At 47.9% G+C, this 24,049-nt stretch overlaps 2 protein-coding genes across 10 annotated transcripts; one reads left to right on the top strand and one right to left on the bottom strand.

Moving 5' to 3' along the window:
• Positions 1-3,990: 3,990 nt before the first annotated feature.
• prpf4ba (pre-mRNA processing factor 4Ba) lies at positions 3,991-15,140 on the bottom strand. Of its 7 annotated transcripts, none has more exons than XR_002835899.2 (17): positions 14,989-15,140; positions 11,893-13,281; positions 10,920-11,057; positions 10,658-10,810; positions 10,478-10,559; positions 10,180-10,387; positions 9,449-9,522; positions 9,118-9,208; positions 8,887-9,034; positions 8,650-8,787; positions 8,346-8,499; positions 8,154-8,268; positions 7,839-7,990; positions 7,668-7,754; positions 5,279-7,452; positions 4,613-4,659; positions 3,991-4,216 (listed from the first exon to the last, which is right to left on the bottom strand). XR_002835899.2 is itself a non-coding variant. In XM_023792966.2 (15 exons), the coding sequence occupies exons 1-15, from the start codon at positions 15,051-15,053 to the stop codon at positions 7,249-7,251; spliced, it is 3,198 nt and encodes a 1,065-aa protein (XP_023648734.1). In that variant the 5' UTR covers positions 15,054-15,140; the 3' UTR covers positions 3,991-7,248. The 7 variants fall into 7 exon arrangements, 1 of the variants encoding a protein (XP_023648734.1); XR_002835902.2 differs by having other exon boundaries at positions 3,991-5,897; positions 6,014-6,055; positions 6,471-7,452; XR_002835898.2 differs by having other exon boundaries at positions 4,613-7,452.
• Positions 15,141-15,202: 62 nt separating this feature from the next.
• LOC111834069 (uncharacterized) lies at positions 15,203-24,016 on the top strand. 3 transcript variants are annotated; one of them, XM_023792967.2, is made up of 9 exons: positions 15,203-15,401; positions 15,588-15,723; positions 16,308-16,815; positions 17,728-18,358; positions 20,131-20,212; positions 20,366-20,503; positions 21,741-21,874; positions 23,028-23,151; positions 23,486-24,016. In XM_023792967.2, exons 2-9 carry the CDS (start codon positions 15,701-15,703, stop codon positions 23,685-23,687), a joined length of 1,842 nt encoding a protein of 613 aa, XP_023648735.2. In that variant the 5' UTR covers positions 15,203-15,401; positions 15,588-15,700; the 3' UTR covers positions 23,688-24,016. The 3 variants fall into 3 exon arrangements, with proteins under 3 accessions (XP_023648735.2, XP_023648737.2, XP_023648736.2); XM_023792969.2 differs by having other exon boundaries at positions 15,204-15,401; positions 15,588-15,763; XM_023792968.2 differs by having other exon boundaries at positions 15,206-15,401; positions 15,588-15,694.
• The last annotated feature ends 33 nt before the right edge of the window (positions 24,017-24,049 follow it).

Genomic DNA, 24,049 nt, shown 5'->3' with positions numbered 1-24,049 from the left:
CTGACACCCTCAGCTAGTTCAAATTGTGTGTGCGGTGCCTTCAGAAGTTGTTGCACAATAATCGCTACAGCTTACGTCCTAATGCCAGACTGAAGGAAAATGGTGTCGTGTCAGAAGTGAAAGGCGCTCTTGGCTGCATGGCCGCATTGTACAGGCTGGGCCGGTGACTGTGATGTATAGGGGAAGCAGCTCTGCGTCTCTCATGCTACCTCTACCTCCAGGCTCTAGCCATCAGTCTGCACGCAGCCATGGTCAGATCCCCCTCAGCAGCAATCCCCACATGGCGGTGGGTCCATGTGTGAGCTCAGTGTCAGGTAGTGGACTCCACTGCATCCACAGGCACCCTGGATCTCTAGATGTGCTGCTGAGCGTTGCCGCCCTACTGGGAGGAGTACCCTAAGATGGAGAGGCTAATACTACACATACTACCATGACTGGACGCCACAGAGACCCCCAGGGGCCCCTTGCTGCCTGCCTGCCTTCTTAGGAAATGTTAGTTTCTGTCACCCAGGGCTGCCCAGGTGTCTACAGTTTTTGTATAAATATTGCATCAAGGTCAAAGTATGATGTAATACTCTGTGTCAGCTGTACTCTTCCGGGCCGTACTCAGGCAGGGGAGCAGGTTATGAAAATTATGACCAGAAAGACCAGCAGCTGTGGAGGCGTGGGTGATGGGTACCCCAACAGGGGAAAAAATGGGTAGTGCAGCGCCACCCTGTGGCAGATGGAAGGTAGCATTCATTTTCAGACACAAAGGAACAGGCTCGTATCTAGGTGAGCTCGCCTTGAAGGACATTCAGGCGCCCATGGAAAGCAGGAGAGGTGTTTGGTCTTCTGGTGGTGACCTGTTCATCTCAGGCTTCAGCAGACACGGATAGTGCGGAGTCCTGTCTCACTCAGGTTGGCTTCTCAGAGCTCACGCTTTCTTAAAGACCTGCATTCGAGGACATCTAGACATGTACCACTAATACAGGAAAAGTGGCATTTCTTTAACGCTCAAACTGTTGTCATGGTTTCAGGATCTTCACAATCATGTCGACCGAGGGATTTAATTAGAGAGCTAGACAAAGCTATCTAGCTAATTGCATTTTACTTTTCAATTGGTTGTTTTTAATTATGTTTTCAGAGTTGGGTTACAGCGCATCAGATCCTCCCAGTACCGTTTTAAACGACACCAGCGACACAAGTCCTAATTGACGAATGCTAATGGCGGAGAAATCCGAGACGTTGGCCATTATTAACGCAGCCTAAGCCGTGCCGGGCCCCATTGTTCTCCGGACACAGACGGGCATGAAATGCGCTCGAATGGTCGGGTTGATGGTGAGGTCAGATGGCGATTTTGTCAGGATAGCCGTCCTAAAACATGTCTTGCTGCTTCCTCCAGGCCGTGAAAAGGGTTAGAGCTCAGCGAGAAAAGAGGATTGACGGGAACTACAAAATGCGAAACTGCTGGATGACAGGAAGTGTGCATTATTACAAATGACATGAGCTATGCCTTAACAGCGAGGAGGAGACGACCTGCAGCCAGATCGAGGGTAAGTGGCTTAACACCTCCTGCTGTACACATTTAGGAGACATGATGCCTAGGATCGTGTGATTCGCTTGCACGCTTGGCACACCTAGGCAGCTCTGAGTCACTTTGTCCGTCTCAGGATTGTGAGAAGCTGGCCAATAATCTCCTCCTTTAGGGTGTGTGTCTATCCCATGTAATACCTGAGACCAGCTACAGCCAGGTGGAGAATACCAAAGACACTGCAAAACTCTGCCAGGTAATCATGTTATCCAGTTAACAGTGTACACTTATAATCTGGCAAGATGCGAAAGGTCAAGGTGTAATCAAGATGCACTAAAAATATCCTTGCACAACATAAAGCATCTTAATTTTTGGAAATTCTCTTTACCTGTATGAAATAAACATACAGGTAATAAATCGTCATTACGTGGTACAATGTTTTGATAAAACAGGCACACATCCCTATCTCTGAAATCAAATCAATATGAATCCTTATCCTTATCCCTGAATCGGTGTGTATTTCTTTTCCATGTTCCTACTATCTTTCACCAACCCTGAGGCGTGTGCCAAACCACCTGCCGTGACCGCCCGGGACCCAGCTCATTGCAAGCCGGTGTCAGCTTCCCACTTTCTGTTGCCTTAGGGATCAAACAAGTCCATCCTTGCTGCCTCTACCACCATTTGCTATACTATATCAATGTCTCTACCTATCCTATACTCATACTGCACAGCAGAACTGACCTCAGATCTGTGGAGAATAGCAGGACGCTTAGTGACATTGCTGTGAAGGGAGGCTACATTCTGCGTGTGATCAACACGAAGCTACAGGAACAGTGGTGGGAAGGACTAATGCTTTGTGCACGGCACTCATCACCTCTACAGCAGCTACCTGTGCACAATGCAGTGGGTAAAGAGCAGGGCAGCAGCAGCGTGTGAAGGAGAGGTCGCAACTAACACGGGGCCCACCCAGGAGGCCGAAGAGGCGGTGATGGAGAGACCATGCAGAACACCTCCTCCTCCAGCTACTTAAGCGCAGACGAATCACAAGGATGAGCTATCACTGCCAAGAGGGCCAGGGAGCAGCAACCACAGCCAGCGATGACGGTGACATCTCAGAGCAGAAGAGGCAGGGCATCGAGGCCTCAGGGCGCACTACTCCGGTGGGTGTTGAACTGAGGCCAGAGACTTTCAAAAGCAGCTTCGGGCCTATGGACTATGACGAGTCAACAGAAAGCCAGTTACCCTACCCAGAGTTCCTTCCGGCTCCTTTAAAGATGCTGGACCTAAGCCAGAAGTCAGAGGGCAGCGCAGATTGGGAGTTGTGTCGGGAGCTACACGCACAAGACCCCACCATCGCTGCCATCGTCAGCCGCCTGACAGCGATAGAGAAGATGCAGGCGGCTACCATTCAGAAAGAGAGAAGCAAAGCAGGCAGAGTACGGCCATCTACTGCAACGTGCACTAAGAGGAGTGCCTTCCGATTCAGAAAGACGGACACTGTTAGGCACCAGCTGGAATGCTCAACAGCCACAGCAGACACAGAAAGTGTGGGTTCCTGTCTCACCCTGGCTGGCTTCTCAGAGCTCACACTTTCACAAAGACCTGCTACATGCTCTCCAGCTAATCCCCAGCAGGACAAGACGGCTTCATGTGCAAGTGACTCGGAGTCGGCACACCTGCAGTCGGCCAAGCCGAACAGGACGCCGACGCTTCAGTTCAAAAGGTCAGATACGAACAGCCTCCATTCTAAACCAAAGGGCTACTGCAAGGCAAAGAAGCTCCAAAACAAAGCTCTGAGAAAACCACCAGGCCCAACAAGGGAGGAGCACACTGGGCCAAACCAAGAGGCGTGAGGAGGCCACGTGGTGTTTATTTCAGCTAAGGGTCTATTGCGATATGTGATGAAGTCATCCAGGGGCCTGTTTCACGAAGCAGGATTACTTGCTTAGCCAGATAACTTGCCAGATTTAAGGTAGTCTGGGCTAAATAGACCTTATTTTCATCAACTTACATTTAGCCCAGACTACCTTAAATCTGGCAAGCTATCTGGCTAAGCAAGTAATCCTGCTTTGTGAAACAGGCCCCAGGGCATTCAGGTACGCCTGGGCATACTCCACTAGTACTCGTCGGTAACTTGATGCTAGACCATCAACAAAATGTAATGGTTTTCAAACCTTTAACTTTCAAAAAATATTTACACTAGTGGTCAAAATTGTGGAAGCACTTACAATTTTTAAAGATTATAGAACTTTATTCCAATTAATTATGGAAGTGTGAAATGTATACTATATTTGTAATACACTTTGTTTATAAACAATACTAATATTCATGCAGTAATTTTTAAAGGGTAAAACCAAAAATGCTAGGTATTTCCCTATTTTCACCACTAGTGTAAAGCTGATTTAATGTATAGACCAGAACCAAAATGACTACATGTACAATACGAGCGGCTGCAAAGAATGGCACAATTTACACTGTTTCTCCATAAAAAGGCAGTTTATTGTACAATATACCCAAAGCTGTACATATTAACAGTAAGAGTATGTATTAAGAGTATGTATGCAACTAAGGAGCTGGATGAAATGTCCAAGCACAGGGCAAAGAAGCTGCTGAAAATGATGCACAAATGAAACTGTTCAGATGTTTCAGGCTCTCTGGGTGAGGTCTTGTGTGATCAGATGACAGGATGAACAGCAGCTTACCCTGGAAGGACAACAGAAGAAAGTTTGTCAACCATGTGACCTAAAAGCAACGTGGAATGTCAAACAGGAGAAAAGAAGCATTACCTTGTTGAGGTTTATTCGGCATATAAGCCAAATGGGCACACCCCACACATCAGTACTCACATACATCAATGCCCATTCCCCTGTATTAATAGTATTTTGCAGAAACTATTTGATACAAATTGCTACGGGTGACATTCTCAATATTGTTCTCTCTATATTATGGTCAGAGTGGTACTTCCATCAAGACAAACACTTCAAATTATCAACTTCAGCTGCTTTCACCCACAGCAATACACTTGCTAAGAAAAAAAGTCTATAGGCCTATAGAATTCTCAAACAAAATGCTCAACAGAACTCTTTCTAGAACAGAAACCTTAGTCCAGATGAGGTTCCCTGTGACTGTCTTCTAATGGACTGCACCTAGAATACAGAGAACACATAAACGAGTATCTTGACGCATTTGTACCGAAACATTTGTAACAAGAGGGAATCAAGTGGGTTCAGTTTGGTCCATTTCTATGGCAAGGTGCATGATGATTTTTTACTCTGACAATACATAAATAAAATTTTAAAAAAGGGCAACAGTAGGTCCCACACAAACCGGACTGCGCTACAGCAAGCCACGGGTGGCTTTGGCTGACAGGTATCTGACTGAGCTCAAAATCTCAGGTGCGTGGGATTGGGGGATGACTCTCACAGACGGGGGGAAAAAAAGAGAACCAGTCACTTCTGACCAAAAAAAAAAAAAAAAAAAAAAAAAAAAAAAAACAGAATAAAATCACTTTTTGATACTGACCGACTAAGCAAGTTTAGAGCACCTGGCAAGTCTGAGAATTATACACAACCATTTTGAGGACAACAGCACCAAGTCCTGTCAGACATCTTTATGCTACTCCAGCATCTGGCCACAAAAAGCGAGAACGCGAGTCTTAAAGCACTCAGGACTCGACATCCATTAGTATGTGTTTGTGTGATGCACATTAAAAAAAAAAAAAAGTTTGTTTATTTTTTTTAATCTACACATGCCATCAGAAATGACCTTGTTAAGTAGCTGGAGGTCTCGTCTCTTTCAGAGAAGCAGGAGGCTGTAGTGGCTGGCTGCAGAGCGCCCCCTGGCCTGGAGGCTTAACTTGCTTTCTTTCTCGCTCAGCGACCACAGGGAACAGTGGGAAAAACATCACAAACATTCATTAGTATCAGGAGAAGAACATTTGGGGTTCCACCCTAATACCTCACAGCCTGACACTGAGCCACGCTACGCAATCTACATTTCTTTCTATGTGGCCTACGTCACAGACCAAACTGAACGGTAAAATAAATGCTGAAAGAAAAAAAAAAACAAAACAAACATCAGGTTTGCAAACACAAACTGGTGTTTTTTTTTCCCACAAAAAGACTTTATTTTACGCAGCTTTTGACGCATATTGTGAATTCACAAGAATTCTGCACCGTCCAGTCACATGCAGGGAAGACTTCTGCGATTACAAGAAGCAAGAGATGAAAATACAAAGAAAAATACCGCATGTACTACTACACTTTTGGTTCTGTCTACCTCCCTCAGGATACCCAGAAATGGATTAACAGTACAAGGGGGAAAAAAGTAAAGAGGCAATTACCGCTTGTAACAAGCAGAAGCAAAGATCAGAGCAGGAATATCCCTGTATCAAAAGACAACATGATCACAAACATAATGAAAAAAAATCCAGAAAAACTTTAGTTTTTGTATAAAAGTGCACGATTAAAAGATTGTTACACAGGACGTGGGACAGGCTACCTTCTTACGCCTTCACATGCGGTGTATGGGATCTTTAAAAAGCTAAAGAAGAAAAGGGGGAAAAGCCTGCACTTTACTAAACTGCAAAACAGCTGTGAAAATGGAGAAATTCTATGAATAAAAGCAGTACACTGAAGGCACTCTCCTCCATCAGCTTACTCAGCACCGCCCACCCCTTAGAGCTACACATTTGACTTGTTACCACCCTGCTTTTAAACAACAAAAAAAAGCGAGCAGTACAGCTTTAAATGGTCTCAGATTATATTTACATGTGTAGCCCACCGCCAAGGGATTTCATGGAGATATGCACTCTCTGCCGTTTTACACAGAACATGCAACGGGCACGAAAACGAATGCCTAGGGAGGTCAGGCCTCCAGGAAGCCGCTCCCGGGCCGCGTACTACGGCGTGCCAGCGCACGAGGACAGCAGTGAGGGTGATGGGGGGGGGGAGCTTACCTTCAGTGTACTGAAAGTGGTACACAACCTGCTTAACAGAGGAGGCCGTCCCTGCAGGCGGGCTCAAGAAGGACACAAGACCCCCTCCGGCACAGAGCTACAGCGGGGGCATGCGGCCGGGCCTGCGCACTCACCTGGGGAGATGCGAATATAGACAGCATTTACGCTGGTCTGCACCACACACAGCAAGAGCTGCCAGGTCTGCACCACACATTTGACATATACACCATCACAGAGCTGTATATGTGGATGCTTAACAAAATACTCTAACTGTGAAAACATGTATACAATCATTAGGATCGCTCCGTTTCCTGTTCTGTGCAGCCGTGGCAACCTGTTTCAGAATAAACCTTCCCTACAACCTGAACAGTACGATAAACCTATTTACATCATATCCTCCGACACCAGACACCTGCAAGGGCCCAAGAACGAGCACTTCAGAAACAGGACTAATTAAACGTATCACAACAAAGGGCAGGTTTCCTCCACTTTAACTACTCTGCGTGGCCCATAAACACAAAAGCTGAACTGAGACTGAAGTCGTTTCACTTCACATCTTGCAGGTCCTCGGAGAAGGAAAATATGTACATTTACTTTATTCTTGGACCCCTACTTTGGTTGTATGAGAAATTGATAAAAATAAAAACAGATATGTCCTTCAAAATGGGAAAAACATTACATTAAAAAGTATTTCTTCCATCGAGTCTTTGTGGTGACTAACACATTTACTGTGATTTTGTTTGCCAGACCAACTGTACTTAGAATGAGCGCAGCTTGGTCAGATCTTCTCCTGAATGTAAGGGTGCTGCAGGGCTTGATTTATGCTGATCCTTTTGGCTGGGTCCAGCATCAAGATCTGATCCAGTAAGTCTTTGAGCTGGACCACTTTTTTGCGCTGGTCCTCGGGGAGCCGCTGGCAGCCAATCATGTCCGTCAGCAGGTCCTTGGTGGGGTTAATGGTGCTCATCACAGTCACCTTCTCCTGTAGACAAGAATAAAACCATTTGATGCAAATTAAGAGTATTTATTGGAAAGACATAGTATCTGCTAGATGTCCCAGGGTAGTGAAGACCTGGTTGTGTACAGAGGCCAAGTAACGCAACACAAACAGGCGGCGTGCTAAAGCACTAACGTAGAACAGCAATACGTTCCTATTTATGTTGTATGAAAATACAGGCAAAAATGCAAAGCACCTACCCGTTCTGTCACTTTATCTACTTCAATATACAAGAAGTTCAAGTTTTGATCGAAGTGCTGGTCTTTGAACAGCCCTTTCCTGATCATCTGTGAAAACAAGCAGATTCAGTCTGAGTGACTCCAGCATTAAGACTGTAACATGAAGGGGGCAGAGGTGGCCGCTGCCTTCACCTTATTAGGCATCTTGCCCTTGAGGTCCATGGCCAGTTTCAGCATGTGGTTGTTGGTCTTTCCAGGGAAGAGGATCTTGCCTGTGTACAGCTCATACAGCGTGCAGCCCACAGACCACATGTCAATGCCGTAATCGTAGGGCTTCCCGATTACTGCGAAGACAAACCGTGACAATCTGTGACCACATCCGGACAGAAGGTTGATTATACCTAGAGAGGCCAGATACAGGCCTAGACACCCAACTTGAGAACCTCTTAAAAAAGCCCATATTGTACAGAGATAAATAATTGCAACTGAGGGGTGCAGGATTCTTACTAATTTCAGGTGCTCTGTAGAATCTGCTGACCAGGTATGGCGTGATGTCGTTGTCAGCCACATGTGACGCAGAGCCAAAGTCACAGAGCTTGAGGATGGTTTTGGACTCGTTTACCTGAGGAGAGAGTGACCAGTGAAGCAGTGCATTCTGGACGGGTTCTGCTGCCGAGGAGGGCAGTGGCAGGGACTCACCAGGATGTTGTCGGGCTTTATGTCAGCATGCAGGATGTTGCAGCGTTTCAGCAGCTTGAGAGCCAGGAAGAGCTGCTGGCTGTAGGAGCGCACGGCTTTGATATGCAGACCCACGTCCTTGCCGTACTTTTTGAGCACCTCCCTCAAGTTCATACTGAGGAGGGAGACAAAGGGGTTACCTCTAGCTACAGATGGCTTACAGATGGGGGTCGAGGTGGTCAAACAAAGGGGCCATCAATACAAGCAAGGATGAAGAACACCCTCCATGGCATTGAGGGTTAGGGTGTGTGGAGGGTTAGGGTACCTGAGCGGCTCAAAGACAAGACACAGATGTTGCTTGTGGTAGAAGTGCCGGAAGAGGCGCAGGCAGTGAAATTTGTCGTCTGGGTCGGCGTCATTGAGCTTCTTCAAGAACTCAAGTTCCTTCAACCCCGTCTTCTGCCTGCAAGATGGAGGAAACAAGGCTGTTATTGAACACAGAATGGGGATCAGAGACTGTAGGTCTGAACAAAGGTTGAACAGGTGAATTAAAAAGCAGTACATGAGCTCATTATTGCGGATGATCTTGACAGCGACTTCCTGGTTCGCCCGGGCCATGTCTCTGGCCCGGATGACGTTGCTGAAAACTCCCTGGCCTGTGTAGCCGTACACGCCGTATCTCTTATCCAGCACCTCACCGATGTTCACTCCTGCCAGGGAAACAAGGGAGGGAGATGAGATCTCCTACAAGCCAATGGCCACTCTTCCCGGTGAGCATAAGGGGCACACTTACGGTAATAACCCTCGGCGTCGGTCCAGTTATCCCTGAGATTTGGGTTCTCCTTGAAGTCCTTTCCGATGCCTGCTGCTCGCAACCTTGCACTCTGCAGGAGAAAATGCACTAGTGTGGGTCACCTCCACCCATCTGAGAAACAAAGTCACAAACAGCTATGGGCGGACAGCGTGGTACAGGCTCCAGGGAGAGGCAGCAACTGGGGCACGAGGACTTCCTGCCTTTACAACAGTGTACAACAGGACAGTGAAAAACAGTGATCGCTACTATAGTAAACCTCAGCTGGCACGCTAAAGTCCACCCCCCCTGCATAAACTGACAGAATACTCACATCAAAATAGGCAGCAAACATGTCATCTGATTCAGTGAACATGTCGGGGGCCGATGGCTTTTTTGGATTGGATCCTGGACAGAGAAACACGGCCAGTTAGTTTGTCATTATACCACATTAGTCTGACCTTTTTATGAAAGAAATCAAAAATAAAAGCTCAAATTCTACAACCTTTCAAAGCCACTCAAAACATACCATAAAACATACCCACAGAACACTGATCTCAGCCAAGAACGTTTGTGTGAGTGTTTTAAAACTAATATCAGCATTGGACTTTAAATACTGAATTAGCTAGTAATGCTCCAACACTGCAGGAGAGCTGAGAGATGAAACATGAGCATTGGAGTATGATTACTGGAACAAGTGCGATTACTGGGACAAGTACATCAGTGTACGATTACTGGGGCAAGTGCGATTACTGGGACAAGTACATCAGTGTACAATTACTGGGGCAAGTGCGATTACTGGGACAAGTACATCAGTGTACGACTACTGGGGCAAGTGCGATTACTGGAACAAGTACATCAGTGTACGACTACTGGGGCAAGTGCGATTACTGGGACAAGTACATCAGTGTACGACTACTGGGGCAAGGACGAATACTGGGACAAGTACATCAGTGTACAATTACTGAGGCAAGTGCGATTACTGGGACAAGTACATCAGAATACAGTAAACCTCAAAAGAGAAGTGGGCAAACCCTCACAAGACAAATGCACACAGATACACACCGTCCTTCTCAGGAGCAATGAGGTTCTGCTTGGCTTTCACATTGGCCTCGAACGTGTCCACGTTCTCGCGCTCATACTCCTTAACGTCGGCGGCCACGCGCTCCAGGATGTCGTCGGGGGATGGCGAACGGCTGCGCGTGCTGCTCTGTGGACTGCTGGGCTCTGACGGCACCGACATATTACTGTCCTCATTCACGGTCTTGTACTTCTGTGGGGTAAAAGGAATGGGGGCGGGAGTGTCAGGGATCACATGACGACATTAAGGTTTCCTCTCTGGCTCACCGTGAAGGAAACAGACCTGCACTATGGCCAGCCTCTGCAGGCGTCTCTGTTCAATAACGGCCTCCTCATCTTCCTCATCGACGTCGTAGTCCTCCAGCCTGTGATACCAAATAGGAGGTTACATCCTGACGGAGGGAAGGGCAGTGTTTCCCTGACAGTAACGCCAGCAATTGTTGCTGCCGGACTCGTCACTCACACTTCGTCGTCGGACTCCTCCTGCTCCGCCTTCATGCCCTCCGACAGGCTGCCCTTAAACTTGTCCTCCTTGTCCCGGCTGCGCCGCCTGCGCCTGTCTCGCGACCCCGATCGCCAACGTTGCCTGCGGCCCAGCCGGTCACGGTCCAGTGACCTGTAGGGAAGCGCAAATGGCCGTGATGCTGCGGAAAACGTTTCTATGATGATCACTGGCAAATTTGTAGATCGCCCTGCGATGTGTTCTGTACATCTGGCAGCCTCACCTCCGCCTGAATGGGGACCGGCTGCGTCTCCGAGGGGAACGCGACCGGCGTCGTAGCGGTGAGCGGCTGAGTCTGCGTCGGGCCCCTAGGACCGGACTGGCCTCCCTGCGTGTCCCTGCCTCGTCTCGGGAGCGCATCCTGCAGAAACCACATAGGTAATTCTAAATTCAGGCTATGCTAAAACCATGTTTCCGACAAAACCCAAAAACTGAACTGAACATAAAACATAAGAAGCATCCGTATAATTAGGCCCCAGGCACCAGGACAGATCATCTCTACCCAAAAAAGAAGAATGTTTTCAAGGCATTAAAAGGACACAGTTGTGGGGAGGGCTGGCTGGTGCCTTTCTGGGGCTTTGGAAAGCCAGCCAACTCCTTTGAAGCACAATGACCCAGAGTAATGCAGTGTAGTGCTGCACATTAACACTTCTAAAATGCTATACTTATCAAAGTAAGATAATGAAACAAATAAATCAACATGCTGTGAGCCAGTCAGACCTGATAGGTAGACAAGCTTCTGATTAAGGCAGATTAAACTAGTCAGATAATTCGCTGAAAGGTCAATTTTTACGTAAAAGGTTGAAAACGCAGAAACACGGCATAAAAATTTCACTTTTTAATTATCGTAACTGTAGTAACAATGAGCTCATTGTTAAGGTGTCTGGCTCAGTAGGTTAAAATACTGTGCCTGTGATCAAAAGGGTTCAAATCCCATGGCCAGCAGAGTGATGCCACCGGTGCATCACCGAGCAAGGTCCTTAACCCCCAATGGGGATGAAGTGTCATTTTATTCTATGTACATTTTTGATCATAGGAATTTAAAGAGCTTACAAACCCCGTAATTTCCCCCCCAAACTGACAGGATACAGAAAAAAATAAAAATCAAAAGGAATCAGTGAAACACAGGCTGTTCCGGTGTGAAAGGAACCTGGATGCAGGCTCCATACAAGTAAAAGCACCTGAAAAGGCCTCACCTAACTGGAGATAGGCGCTGGCGATCAACTTCCCTGCGCCTGCGTTCCAGAGAGCGACTCCGCCCTCTACGAACCGGGGACCTATTTCTGGAGGATGACCTTTGTTTGGACTTCATATCAGCGGCTTGAGAGTTAGAGGTGGGTTGGGGGGAGCGTCGATCCCTGCGCCGGGGGGAGGAGCTGCGGTGCTGCTGGGGGCTGGGGCCCCGTCTGCGACTGGGTGAGCGGTTCTCCTTCCCAGATGAGGCATCTTTAGAAGGAGACTTGGTCACCTTCTTGTCCCTCTCTTTTTCTCTCTCCCTCTCTCTCTCCTTTTCCTTCTCCCGCTCCTTCTCCCTCTCCAGTTGCCTGGCTCTCCTCTCTCGGGACCTGGAGCGACGGTCCCGTGAACGGCTCCTCCTCTCGGGAGATTTGGACTTGCGAGTCCCGCGGTCCCGATTGCGGCTATCGCCCGATTGTGCCACCTGGGCTGGTGGTGAGGATCGTTTGCTGGCACGATTCTTCCGCTCAGCTTCCCCTGAGGGAGACAAAGAGCGACGGTTTCTTTCTGCGGAGGAACGTCTCCTGTTAACGGGACTTTTGGATCTCCTGCTCCTGTCCTTGGACCGGTCTGGGCTTCGTGAGCGCTTCCTGTCTCTGGACCGGCTGCGCCCCTTTGCCCTCTCCTTGACAGGTGCCTCAGCTGCACTCTTGGCCTTCTTCTTGTCAGACTTGTGCTGTTTGCTGGAACGGTCCCTGGACTTGCTTCTGCTGCGGCGCTTGGCTGCAGCTTTGCCAGCGTCTGTGGACTCTCGCCTGACTTTGGCCTCCTTGGTCTGCGTGTTACTCTGCCCCTTGGGAGTAAGGGTCTTTGTAGCGCCTCCTCTCTGTGGCGGCTGCTCACCATTTCTTGCTCTTTCCTGGATTTCACCCTCCTCCTCTGACCCAGAGTTGTAACCTTGAAGGATCAGACCCATGCCTGACTGAACCTTCCCCTCCATCAGTTCATTGTCCAGCTCAGCCTTGATCATGGCCCTCTGCTTCTCAAGGTCCTCCAGCACAGCCATATCATCAAACTTGGGCCGTTTGCTTGAGGGAGAACCTTCATCTTTGCCCCCAGTGGCATTGCTGTTACCCAGCGCTGAAGAGGAAGACTCCTTGCGCTTGTGTTTCTTGTGCTTGTGTCGGTGCTTGTGTCTCCGTTCCTTGTCTTCAGGGGAGGAGTGCTTATGTTTCTTGTGTTTACTGCGGTGTTTACGTTTCTTCTTCTTGTGTTTGTTGCTGCTGCTGTGTTTAGGTTCACCCTCAGGCTTTTGCCCTTCCTCCTCCTCTTCTTCCTCCTCTTCTCCAGACACGTCACCATTCTCCTCCTCGTTGCCACTCTTTTCTGAACTCTCAACATCTTCTCCTCTGAAAGAAAAGAAAGAAAAAAAATTAATGATTTAACGGAATCGTGGTTTTGCAAATTAGGCATCTGTGCTGCGAGCAGAAGGTCGTGGGTTTGAATGCCCAGGTTGGCACAGTAGCTACATCACAGCTGCCCATAACCCTGAAAAATGTTCCAGGGGTGCCAGATAAATTGCAGACCTTGCCCCCTGACCCCAAGGTTCATTATCACCTATATAAACCTGCATGTCTCAAAGGAGTGCCAGATGGGGTACGCAAAAAATAAAGAATTTCTTTGGACTTGGTAAATAAAGTGTAATTTCATTTCAGGCTAGTTCACTAGCAGAATAGTGTGGCATGCTCGAGGCCTGAAATAAAGTAGAACCATGGAACTCAATCAACTGGGACGTCGAACAGGTCTGTCGATTTTTTTCCCCAACTCTTAGAGTCTACCTCAACAAATCTTGGAACTCAAGCATTCCAGCTAAAACTTGTACATATCGAGAAGCATTCACCTCTACTAATTCGGACCTCAAAAGGGTCAGTCGAGAAAAATCTAGCCGCAACTCAACTGAAAACTCAAATGCGACAAAAAACTAGACCTGCTAAAACTTGTTTGGATGGAGGTGCGTCTCCCCTTCCAAACAATAACCCCTCCATCCCTCCTCCTTTGCACCAGTCACTTACCTCAATATAGGTAAAGTGTTTATAGTCAATTATTTCATGTTTGTTGCTTTTGTATCTGTGCTTTTTCCATGCGTGTATTAGATTTATATTTTTGTTAATGTTATCATTAGTTAGGTAGGTAAATTGGTTTAAATAGGCAATCATTTTGGGCTCTGGGGCGGATTAAATTAATTTACATTATTTCTTATGGGAAAATTCGCAACTCGAACAGACTTCCGGAACGAGTTAAAGTTCGTGTTCTAGGGTACCACTTACTGTACTTTCATACACACTAACGTGCGTGAAGCATGCAGGCATGCGCAGAATCCACTATAAAACCGGCAAGCAAGACGCTGCCAAGGGAAACTGGCGGAATTGTTTAATTACCACCTAAACACTGGCCAACATCATTTCCAACGCAAATAGGAAAATAAACCGTGTACAGCTATAATTTCACGTTTTGATAGGATGATCAGACAGTTTCCAAACAAAAATACACTTTGCAAGTCGCTGCAATCCGTCCCTTTCAAAACGTTATCTACTGCACGCGGCCCTGATGCGTTGTAACTGACCCGGTCTGACGGCTCATTTATTTTCCTCTCTGCAAGTGATAAACGGTACATCCACAGTTTTTTCGTGCTTTTCAGGTTATACTTCGCTGACGGCGTTATTTCGGTTAGCATTTTGACTAGCCTACACCACTGTAACAGCACCTCCCCCCCCCCCATTTAAGTGTTATTCTGCCTTGACGACGTGTATAAACAGCAAACCGGAACGCCCCAGAAAGCCTAGTGGAACAATGACCACCTGAAAGTACACTTCGCTTTTGGCGTAATAATTTCTGAATTTCTGTGTGAAATGCTTAAATACACATTTCACCGAAGCACGCGCTAGCTGTACACTTCTGGAAAAAGATGCTATCTACCGCTAGCTGGCTAGCCGGCAACCCAAGGAAAACGTATCGAATGGCACTCGACCCCGTTCCTCCCTGTAAGATCCTTTGCTTAACTAAAAAGCATAACGTTTCCGCGACGTAACAAATAAGTTAAATGTAAGGTTTCTTACTCGCGTTCTTTCCCGCTATCCAGACTCTTGCCGTCAACCTCGCACTCCATGTCGGCCATTTTCATCGTCTGGGCCGTTACTTGTACGCATGCGCGGTAAGGGTGCGTACAGAAAAGCTTCGACAGGCATGGACTGTGCGCACGCGCAATATAGTAAGTGGAATAAAAAGGTCGACAGGCAGGGATTGTGTACATGCGCGGTAGGATGAGTGGAAGAAAAGGGTCGACGGTAGGAAATGTGCGCATGCGCCATATGGCGAGCGAAAGAAAATGGTCGACAGACAGCGATTGTGCGCACGCGCAGTTCCAGTGAGTTGAGGGTCGGCAGACAGGGAGTGGGTGACATGCGCGGATTTTGTAGAAAACGCAAAGAATCATGAATCGCGGCTCTAGCCGCAGTTTGTTGCAGCGGAGGTGTGTATGGAGCACGTAGATATTGAAATCTTACTCTGCTGAAAACAATAGGAGATATCTATTTAGCGAGCTGAGTAAAATGTATTTATTTAGTGTCCGATCATAGTAAAGTCATTAATTTGGAATATCCAATTAAATATTTCAATGACAATCCAGTTTTTTTCCTAAATAAAATACTAATTTCAGGTGCTTCATAACGGGAAAACCCCGCGATGACTGCTGAGTTCCCGCGGTCCTTAGGGCATCCCGGACGGGCTGCGATTTGCCCTGCTTCCAGGAGCTGACCTAGCGCGGTACGGATGTCTGTCTCCCGGTTAACAGGGTTGGTGAAACCGGCACGCGGTAGTTAGCCTGGTAACGGGGTAGGTGAACTCGGCAGGCAGTATTTAGCCGTGTACCGTTGTTAGTGAAACCGGCACGCGGTATTTAGCCGGGTGCTGGGATAGTCAGGTCCTGTGTTTTAGCTGCTTTCTGAGTTAAGCTCTGACTGTTCGCCCAGAGGTGGCCTGTAAAGGTAACACTAGCTTATCAAAATAAGTACCATTAACCAACACAAACAGAACGTCACCATAGCAGAAATATCCCCCTCTTTTTTTTTCTTTCTTAAATCAGCTCCAAGTGTTACTTGAAGCTGACCCTTACTGTGTCTTGGGATTTGGAACTGCACCTTCTGCAGTTTATCGTACTTAACACTACCTGACCAGTTATTCCAGGTTCAGCTTGCTTCAGTTCCTCGGCTTTTACCAGATGTATTATTACATTTTTGTTATTTGAAGTAATTCTTTAAGTGTTTATTTCTGAGGTACACCTTTCAGGCATATGAACCTACGTTACCGAGCATTTTAATGATGTGTCTGTATTGAGCGCTTCATCTAAATCCCCCTGTTGTGCTTTCCTGTTTGCTAGCCTCAGCATGAGCCAAGTCCAGACTGTCTATCGGGAGATCCCACCTATCACGTTGCAGCTGCCTGAGGAGAGCACCACTGCCAGGCTGTACTGCAGTGCTGCAGACGGGATGGAGGCCCGGATATCTGCCTTGGTGGAGGTCTTCTTGGTCAAGGTGTATCGCTGCAGGGCTTGTCAATTTACCAGCAGTCTGAAGGGCAGGATCACCACACATGTGACTGAGAGGCATGACCGGGGACATCCCTGCCCCCCCCTGACCTGCCTGGACCGGGATGAGGGCGACAGCCTGGACGTGAAGGTGGGGGTTGCAGAGGACGATCTGGATAGCTGCACTTCGGCATACGACCTGGAGGACGAGCTGCACTCTGCTGCAAAGGAACGCGATGAGCACATGGCCTTGGACCGTTTGCCTTTTCTGATGCCTGTCTACAGCATGCTGCAGAACATCAGTCCCAGGTCATGTGACGTGAGCCTGGGCCCCGGCGCCGAAGTCGCCCACACGTGTGAGGTGAGCGGCAGGTTACCCAGAAATAACGAGCGTGACAGCAATCACCAAGCCTTCACTAACATCACTACTCACTTGTTATATGTTACATGGGTACCATGGACCCCCTGCAACTAGAAGAGACCATTTATACACTCTAATTATGGGTGTGACGATTCATCGATGCTAATGGATATATAGATTGATAAGGCCACAATCTGATTTAATTGACTCAGTTTACCAATATCAGTTTATATAATTAAACTATGACGATATGCCAAAAGGCTGCAAAAAAAATCTGTGAAAAAATCTCTCACACAAAAGCAATCTAGAGACTCACTCTAGTATAGAGAAGAGACCAATATATTACGGAACATTTAATGTAGTTCAGTACATCTGTGTTCCTACATTTTCCGAGATTAAGTTATACATGCCCAGAAATGTTTTGCTGTTAAAATGTAAGACAGGCCATACAAGACAATGTTTCTTGTGCAGACATTTCTGTGTTTCTGAGGCATTTTTTAATTTTAAAGCATTTTCTTTAGTTTTTTTTTCAAAAAATTTCACTTTAAAATTTAAGATTATTCTTCCTTTTGAATTCAAGTAAATTCCACTCAAATCAGCTTGTCTCACTGTGTAGAAAATATCGATCATGTATTACTGGATCGAATCGAATCAACTCGCGTCACAGTAACATTTCAAATATCAGCAGATATCGAATCGCTGCCTTGAAAAATCGAAATCAAATCGTATTGTGGAAGCTTACGATTTACACCCTAACTGTAATACTCCTTAAAAATGTCCCTTTGTTTTGTTCTGTGAGTCAGTTTACATCATTCCTGTTCCTGAGGGTCTATGAGGTATGCTGTACATATATTATAAAATACAAAAAGGATGTGTCAGACGTGGGCTTTGATAACATTGTCTTCCTGTCAGGTGAGCACTCTTTTTGAGGAGGATGAAGAGGAGAGCTCAGGAGAGGAGGCAGCCCGCTTCCACTTGGAAGACAGCAGCGCGGTTGAGCTGCCCGAACCCCTGTCCTGTTCCATGGGGTCAGTCAGCCCCGAGGCTCAGGATCAGGAGGCCCAGTCGGCTCACCTCATGTCCTTGGGGCTGTACAGGATCTCCAGCATCAAGTGTCACCCTCCGGCAGGAGCCCCAGAGTCCAGGGCAACCTCAGTGCAGCTGGGTCAAGACGGCTCAGAGTCTGCCCCTGACGAAAAAGTCTCAGTGCCAGGGAAAGCTGCAGAGGACCCCGTACTGTCATGCATCCCTACACAGAACCTCAAGGGCCGCAGAGGTGAGCAGGGCCTCGCTCCCTCCTTGTCTGGACGGGCAGCAGAACAGTATTCAGAGACGGAGTGTCACTGGAGGGGACATAGTAAGCCCGGCCGGGTCCGCGCCGGCATCCCTCAGGATTTCCAGCAGCGGCGCCGCCGTGGATCTGGCCCAGCCTTGGCCCAGTGCGCGCGCTGCCTGGCCTGGTGCCGCTCCGAGCGGGAGTTTGAGCAGCACGACCGCTGTCATGTCCAGGGCGGGTTCCGGTGCCTTCACTGCAGCTTCACAGGTAGGTATAGTTTGACATTCGACAGATGGGTGTAGTTTCACTGGTGGGTGTGGGTTCAGAGATGACAGCGACCCCATGTTCCCTGTGTCAAGCTCCTGTTGTCCATCAGAGGAGATCCGCTTCCCTGACCCGTGGCATGATGGTGGCTTGTTTAGCTCTACAAATGTAACCTCTAGAGACAACATCTAGTGGCTAGCAAAGGCTAAACCTGAGCATCAAGCAGTACCTCTGGCTGCATTGCGTCAACTATGTAGTGTTTAACCTTGTCTGGATCACTGAATGAACGTTGTTTCCCACTGGCTGCTCTGACTTTCAGTACCGCTGGGAATAGGAGTTCTAATCTAGTACCTGGACAGTGATGCAGCGTCTCTCGAATGTCCTTGAATGACAAAATAAAATATTCCTTTTACCTGTGGAAAATGTGTCCCTAATGAGAAGCCATCCTCAGCACATTGGCTATCTCTTGAAAGTAACGGATAGGTCTCGAAGGAGTACTGTAGGTCTAACGTAGGCCTGTAATCCAAACGTAACAGATCTTGTAGCTGTTTAGCCACGGCTGATTCAAGTCAGATATTCCCAGAGAATTCCTCGAGTCTGATTACACTGCGATTGTTGACCAGCCATCACAGGAATATTTTTAGAAAATTGCTAAGGGTGATGCCTGGGTCTAATTCCACAATCTGGAGTTCTGGTCGGCACACACCTACAGGCTCCGTATGGATGAGGCTTGCTGCATTAACTATTGTCTCAGGCTGCTAAGGGTTTCGGACATTTCCGAACAAACTGTAGCGATTTCTCTCAGCAGCTCGCTCATGAGATCAACTATCTGATTGTGAAACTCAACCAATAAGGCAGCAACAGCGCTGTCTGTCCTCATCAGAACTCACTGACTTGAACTGGACCAAGTAAGCAAGCCAAAAATCATCAAAATGAAATGATTGAAACTATGTAGTACACTAATAATGACTTTGTTGACTGCTGTCAGTAATACAACTGTGGAAAAAAAATTGAGACCACTCTATATTTTTAAACAAATCTGCGCTTTTAAATCCCGGATTAATCCTGGTCCTGCTGGCAGAAGGCTATGCTGAGCATCAGGCTGCTTCCAGGCTCAAAGTGTCTAAGACAGCAGTACACAAGAACAAGGTGAAGCAGGAGACACTGGGTACGACCAGAAACCAGCCAGGTAAAGGGCAGAAGTGACTTTATAATGCCAGAGATGACGTTAACTTACCCGACAGTTTCTCATGAATCATAGGATGACATCAAGTGACCTTCAAAAGGAATGGGAAGCATTAAGTGCAGGTGTGAAGTGCACTGCTAGGACAGTTTGTATCAGGCTCCTAGAAGCACGACTGAAGTCCCTTAAAGCAAGGAAGAAGCCCTTCATTAATGAGAAACAGGGAACCAGGCTGCAGTTTGCAAAAAAAAAAAGTATGTTATTCACAGATGGACACCCATAAATTGAGAAATGAGTGAAACACAAAATTGTGCTGTGGTCTCTTAATTTTTTCCTCAGCTATACATGGGGGGTTTAATTTGTCCAAAATAATTCCGTTAAGAGGAGGTCACAAAAACATGTTTCTGCTAAACAGCCCAGTCCGATGGCGAAGATGTGACGTATTTTTAAGTTAAAAGTGAAGCCTCTACCGCTGAAGAGTGTTTAATTTTTAAAGATGGCTGGTAGAATCGTTGGCCTGTAGCCGGAAGGATCTGGCCGTTCCAGCGGCTCTCCTGTGAGCTCCCCGTATCTCCGTACTCCACCCCTGCAGACGAGGCTTGGGACGAGGTCCACAAACACATCGTCAGTCAGCATGAAGGTCCGGAGGCGGCGCAGCAGGACGGCGTTGGAAGGTAAGCGGCCGGTCGAATTTGAGGGAGATCGAAGCCATGGGCGTGTCTGACACCCGAACCCGCGAACCCTTGGAAAGCACACGGCTCTGTTCAGTAGCTTCATACTTTGTTGAGGATGAAGGTCACCGGCTAACCCACATGTCATGTAAACAGCCAGTCACCCCCGCCTCACGACCCTTCTGAGCGGGAACAGGAAAGGGGGAGGAAGAGGGTGAAGAGGAGGCGGCGGAGGCAGCGGGAAGGGAGGAAAGTCAGGGGGGTGAGGGATTTCTACTGCCCTTTGTGTGACAGGTATGTGACAAAATCCGCCTGTTCATGAATTAGTCACATCTGCTGTGGCTTAGTGCTGCAGAGGGGCTACTGTTAGTCTCTGGGGGTCTGCTGGAAGCTCTCTATAGCTGAAGCTACACTGTAAAATCAGTAGTTTGACAAGCAGCCCATACACAGGCCAAGCACATCTGACTCTGCTCTATAGGCATAGGCGATTTTACTGAGTGTAATTGCACCCCCTACTGGTCAGATGAAAATGCTATTTGAACATATTAAGTTCAATAGAATTAAAGTATATTGTAAACATATTTCAGAATGTGTCTTGTTAGTCATATCAGTGTGTAATAATATTTTATTATATGTTTGATGTGTGTATGTATCTGCCTCTCTACCTATTAAATATGTATTTATCTGGTTGGGTTTTCTCACCTTGCATCCCCATGGCAGAGTCTCCGATGCTGATAGCACATCTGTGTCTGATCTCGAAATGGGGATTGTGTGCTGGGGTGAACTTGAGTGAAGGGGAAATATATGTAACATTAGCGCGCATTAACCTAAAATTAAGTATGAATTTAAAACATCTTTTTATGTGTCTTGAGGGGTTTCCATGCCTGGGGCCTGTATCACAAAGCGGGATTGCTTGCTTAGCCAGATAACTTGTCGGATTTAAGGTAGTCTGGGATAAATGTAAGTGAATGAAGAAAAAGTCAATTTAAACTGGACTACCTTAAACCTTTATTCAGCTAAGCATGTAATCCGGCTTCGTGATGCAGGTCCCTTGTCTGTCGGCAATTTCATTTTCCGCCACCAGGGGGCACAATGCGCATAGACTTTGGGACTGCGGACAGATGCCTAGCTGTTCTGCATGTGTAGTATGTGTTTGCAAAGGGTGTGACTGCCTTTGTTGGGAACGGGAGCGCGTTGCGTGGCTTGACGAGTGGGAGGTAGAGTGTAACACAAGGGCTTCAGCAAGTTGGGGGGAAGCTGCACGGCAGAGATGCTTGAAAAGCTGTTTGTCCCTGTATGCAGGCATGCTTGCATGTGTGTGTACACAGATTGGGCAGTGTGTGACTCAGCGGGCTAGGATGCTGTGCCGGGGATCGGAAGGTCATAGGTTCGAATCCCAGCGTTGGCAGAGTGATTTCACCGTTGGGCACTTGAGCGAGGCCCTTTAGAGTCATTGACTCATTCTGCTGTGTGTAAACCCCGAGTGTGATAGAGCTACCCTCTGTCTCTCTCTCTCTCTCTCTCCATCCAGAAAGTTCAGCACTAAGTTAACCCTGCACCGGCATATGGGCATCCACCAGGGGGCAAAGCCCTTTGGCTGCCCGCACTGCCCCTACAGCTCCCGCCTCAAGGCCTCCCTGGTTCAGCACCTTCGCGTGCACACAGGTGATGCGGGGTGAGAGGGGAACACAGCATGGGGGTCACATGGCGTTGGGGGGGGGGGGGGGGGATGACTGCTGAGTGCAGTGCCTGGCCTGTCACCTCGTTCTGCCCTATCAGCCCCTCCTCCTGTTTTCCATCCTCCAAGCCAGGCCAGTTAATTTCCGGGAGAAAACAATCTCCTGTCAGCTTTGTTCTTCTCCATGAGCTGTGGGGACCCTGGGCTTTGGGGGGGTCCTTTCTCACGCTGCCTCGTCCTGAGCTGGAGCTGTGTCCATGGTGATGCCAGTGGGCTGCCGTGTGAAGCCTGGGGAGACAGTCCGAGCCTGGTGTTTGTTCTTTGGGGGCAATGAAAGCCTGAGTGTGGCCCCCTCCTGGCGAGATTCCTGGGTGTCCTGCAGAGATGTCCGTCCGTGATGTGTTACCACCTCTGTACTGTGTGGGAGGATAACGAAAAAAGTTCAAAATATCACGATGTGAATTTTTTTGCCCTAAATACTGTGATATTTATACAGAAAAAATGGAGTTGAAAATGGTCTGTCAAATAAGTTGGTGTTGCCTGAAGATATTCTAACACAGCAGTGGCAACACTTGTTTTTGCTTAATGTCTCGTTTGCTTTCTCCTCCGCAGTTATCTTTGTTAATTTTGTAAATTTCTCACAAACATGCCACACTGTCTATGAGTCAAACCGCAAGGATGAATATGATTGGCTGGGAGAACACATGCAGTGCACATGCAGTGCACATGCAGTGCACATGCAGAGCACATGCAGTGCACATGCAAGAGCAGCGCCGATAAACTTTATACTGATTTTTAAAGAAATACTTTTCAATATTATCTAGAAAACATAACAATCATTAAAAGTTTCCTGAGTTTTGCTTCTGATGACAGACTAAAAATGCTTTAGTGAAACTTGATGAACTCCGTTAGGTGAATCTTCTATTCTCTAAAGCAATTTTATCGTCAAGATTTCAATACCGGAATAGCGTTGCTTTTGAAAATACCATCAAAATACGGCATAATAATGCCTGGATGGTACCTGTTTGCTTTGCCCGTGTCCCTTGGGCCTCTCTGCTGCCGTTCGCTTGTTTAGGTGACGGTCTGTTTCCTGACTGCTCTTGGTTTGTCCCTCCCTCCTCCCCCTGCCCCCCGCCACAGGTGAGAAGCCATTCCAGTGCAGCCGCTGCTCCTACGCATCCATCGACCGCAGTTCCCTGCTGAGGCACTCACGCAGACACACGCAGGAGAGGCCGCACCGCTGCCAGCACTGCCCCTACAGCAGGTATCCCGCCCCCCCACCCCCTGGCACTATTGCATCTGCAGCCTCCCTCTCTGACCCCTATGTGGCGCTGTGCTGTCTGATTCTGTGACCAGCATCCAGCCACCGTGTGGCGCTGTGCCATCTGACACTGCGGCCCCACCCTCTGACTCCCGTGTGGTGCTGTATTGTCTGACGCCGTGGCCTCCTCCGGCCACCGTGTGGCGCTGTGCCATCTGACACTGCGGCCCCACCCTCTGACTCCCGTGTGGTGCTGTATTGTCTGACGCCGTGGCCTCCTCCGGCCACCGTGTGGCGCTGCGCTGTTTAATGCTGTGGCCTCCTCCCTTTTTCCCAGCATCCAGAAGAAGAGCCTGGACCTGCACGTGCGCCGCTACCACACGAGGGAGTCCTTCCCCTGCCCCCAGTGCTGCTACTCGACTCCGGACAGGCAGCTCCTGCTGCGTCACGTGCGGAAGCAGCACGCCTCCAAGTCTCCCCCGCCACCCGCCCGCCCCCGCCGTCCGCGGATCGCTGCAGGAGGCCTGCCCCCGGCCTGAAATAACACCTCCCCAGCTTACTGACGCCCAAGAGAAGCGCGTGAATGTTTATCATCATCAGTGTCCATACACCACAGGTTGTATGGATGAGTGTGAAATATGTGAGCCTTAATACTCCGCCGTGTTCTGGAAGGAGGCTCCACAATAATGCATATAAAGCTTTAAAGCTCATTATTTCTTTCTCAGGTCATGTTTAATTGTTCTTTTTTCATCATAGGTTATGCGGTAAGAGGTGTGTTCAGCGACTGCACTTTTTAGTTGAATAGACGTGTGCAGCATTGAGGTTTTTTTTTGTATTTTTTTTTGTAAAAAATAAAGTTTTAGAACCAGTTTTTTGTAGAGTAAGTAATACTAAATGACGA

This window comes from Paramormyrops kingsleyae, chromosome 4, assembly GCF_048594095.1.
Source record: "Paramormyrops kingsleyae isolate MSU_618 chromosome 4, PKINGS_0.4, whole genome shotgun sequence".
Classification (NCBI taxonomy): domain Eukaryota; kingdom Metazoa; phylum Chordata; class Actinopteri; order Osteoglossiformes; family Mormyridae; genus Paramormyrops; species Paramormyrops kingsleyae.
This window is presented reverse-complemented; position numbering and strand designations above follow the sequence as displayed.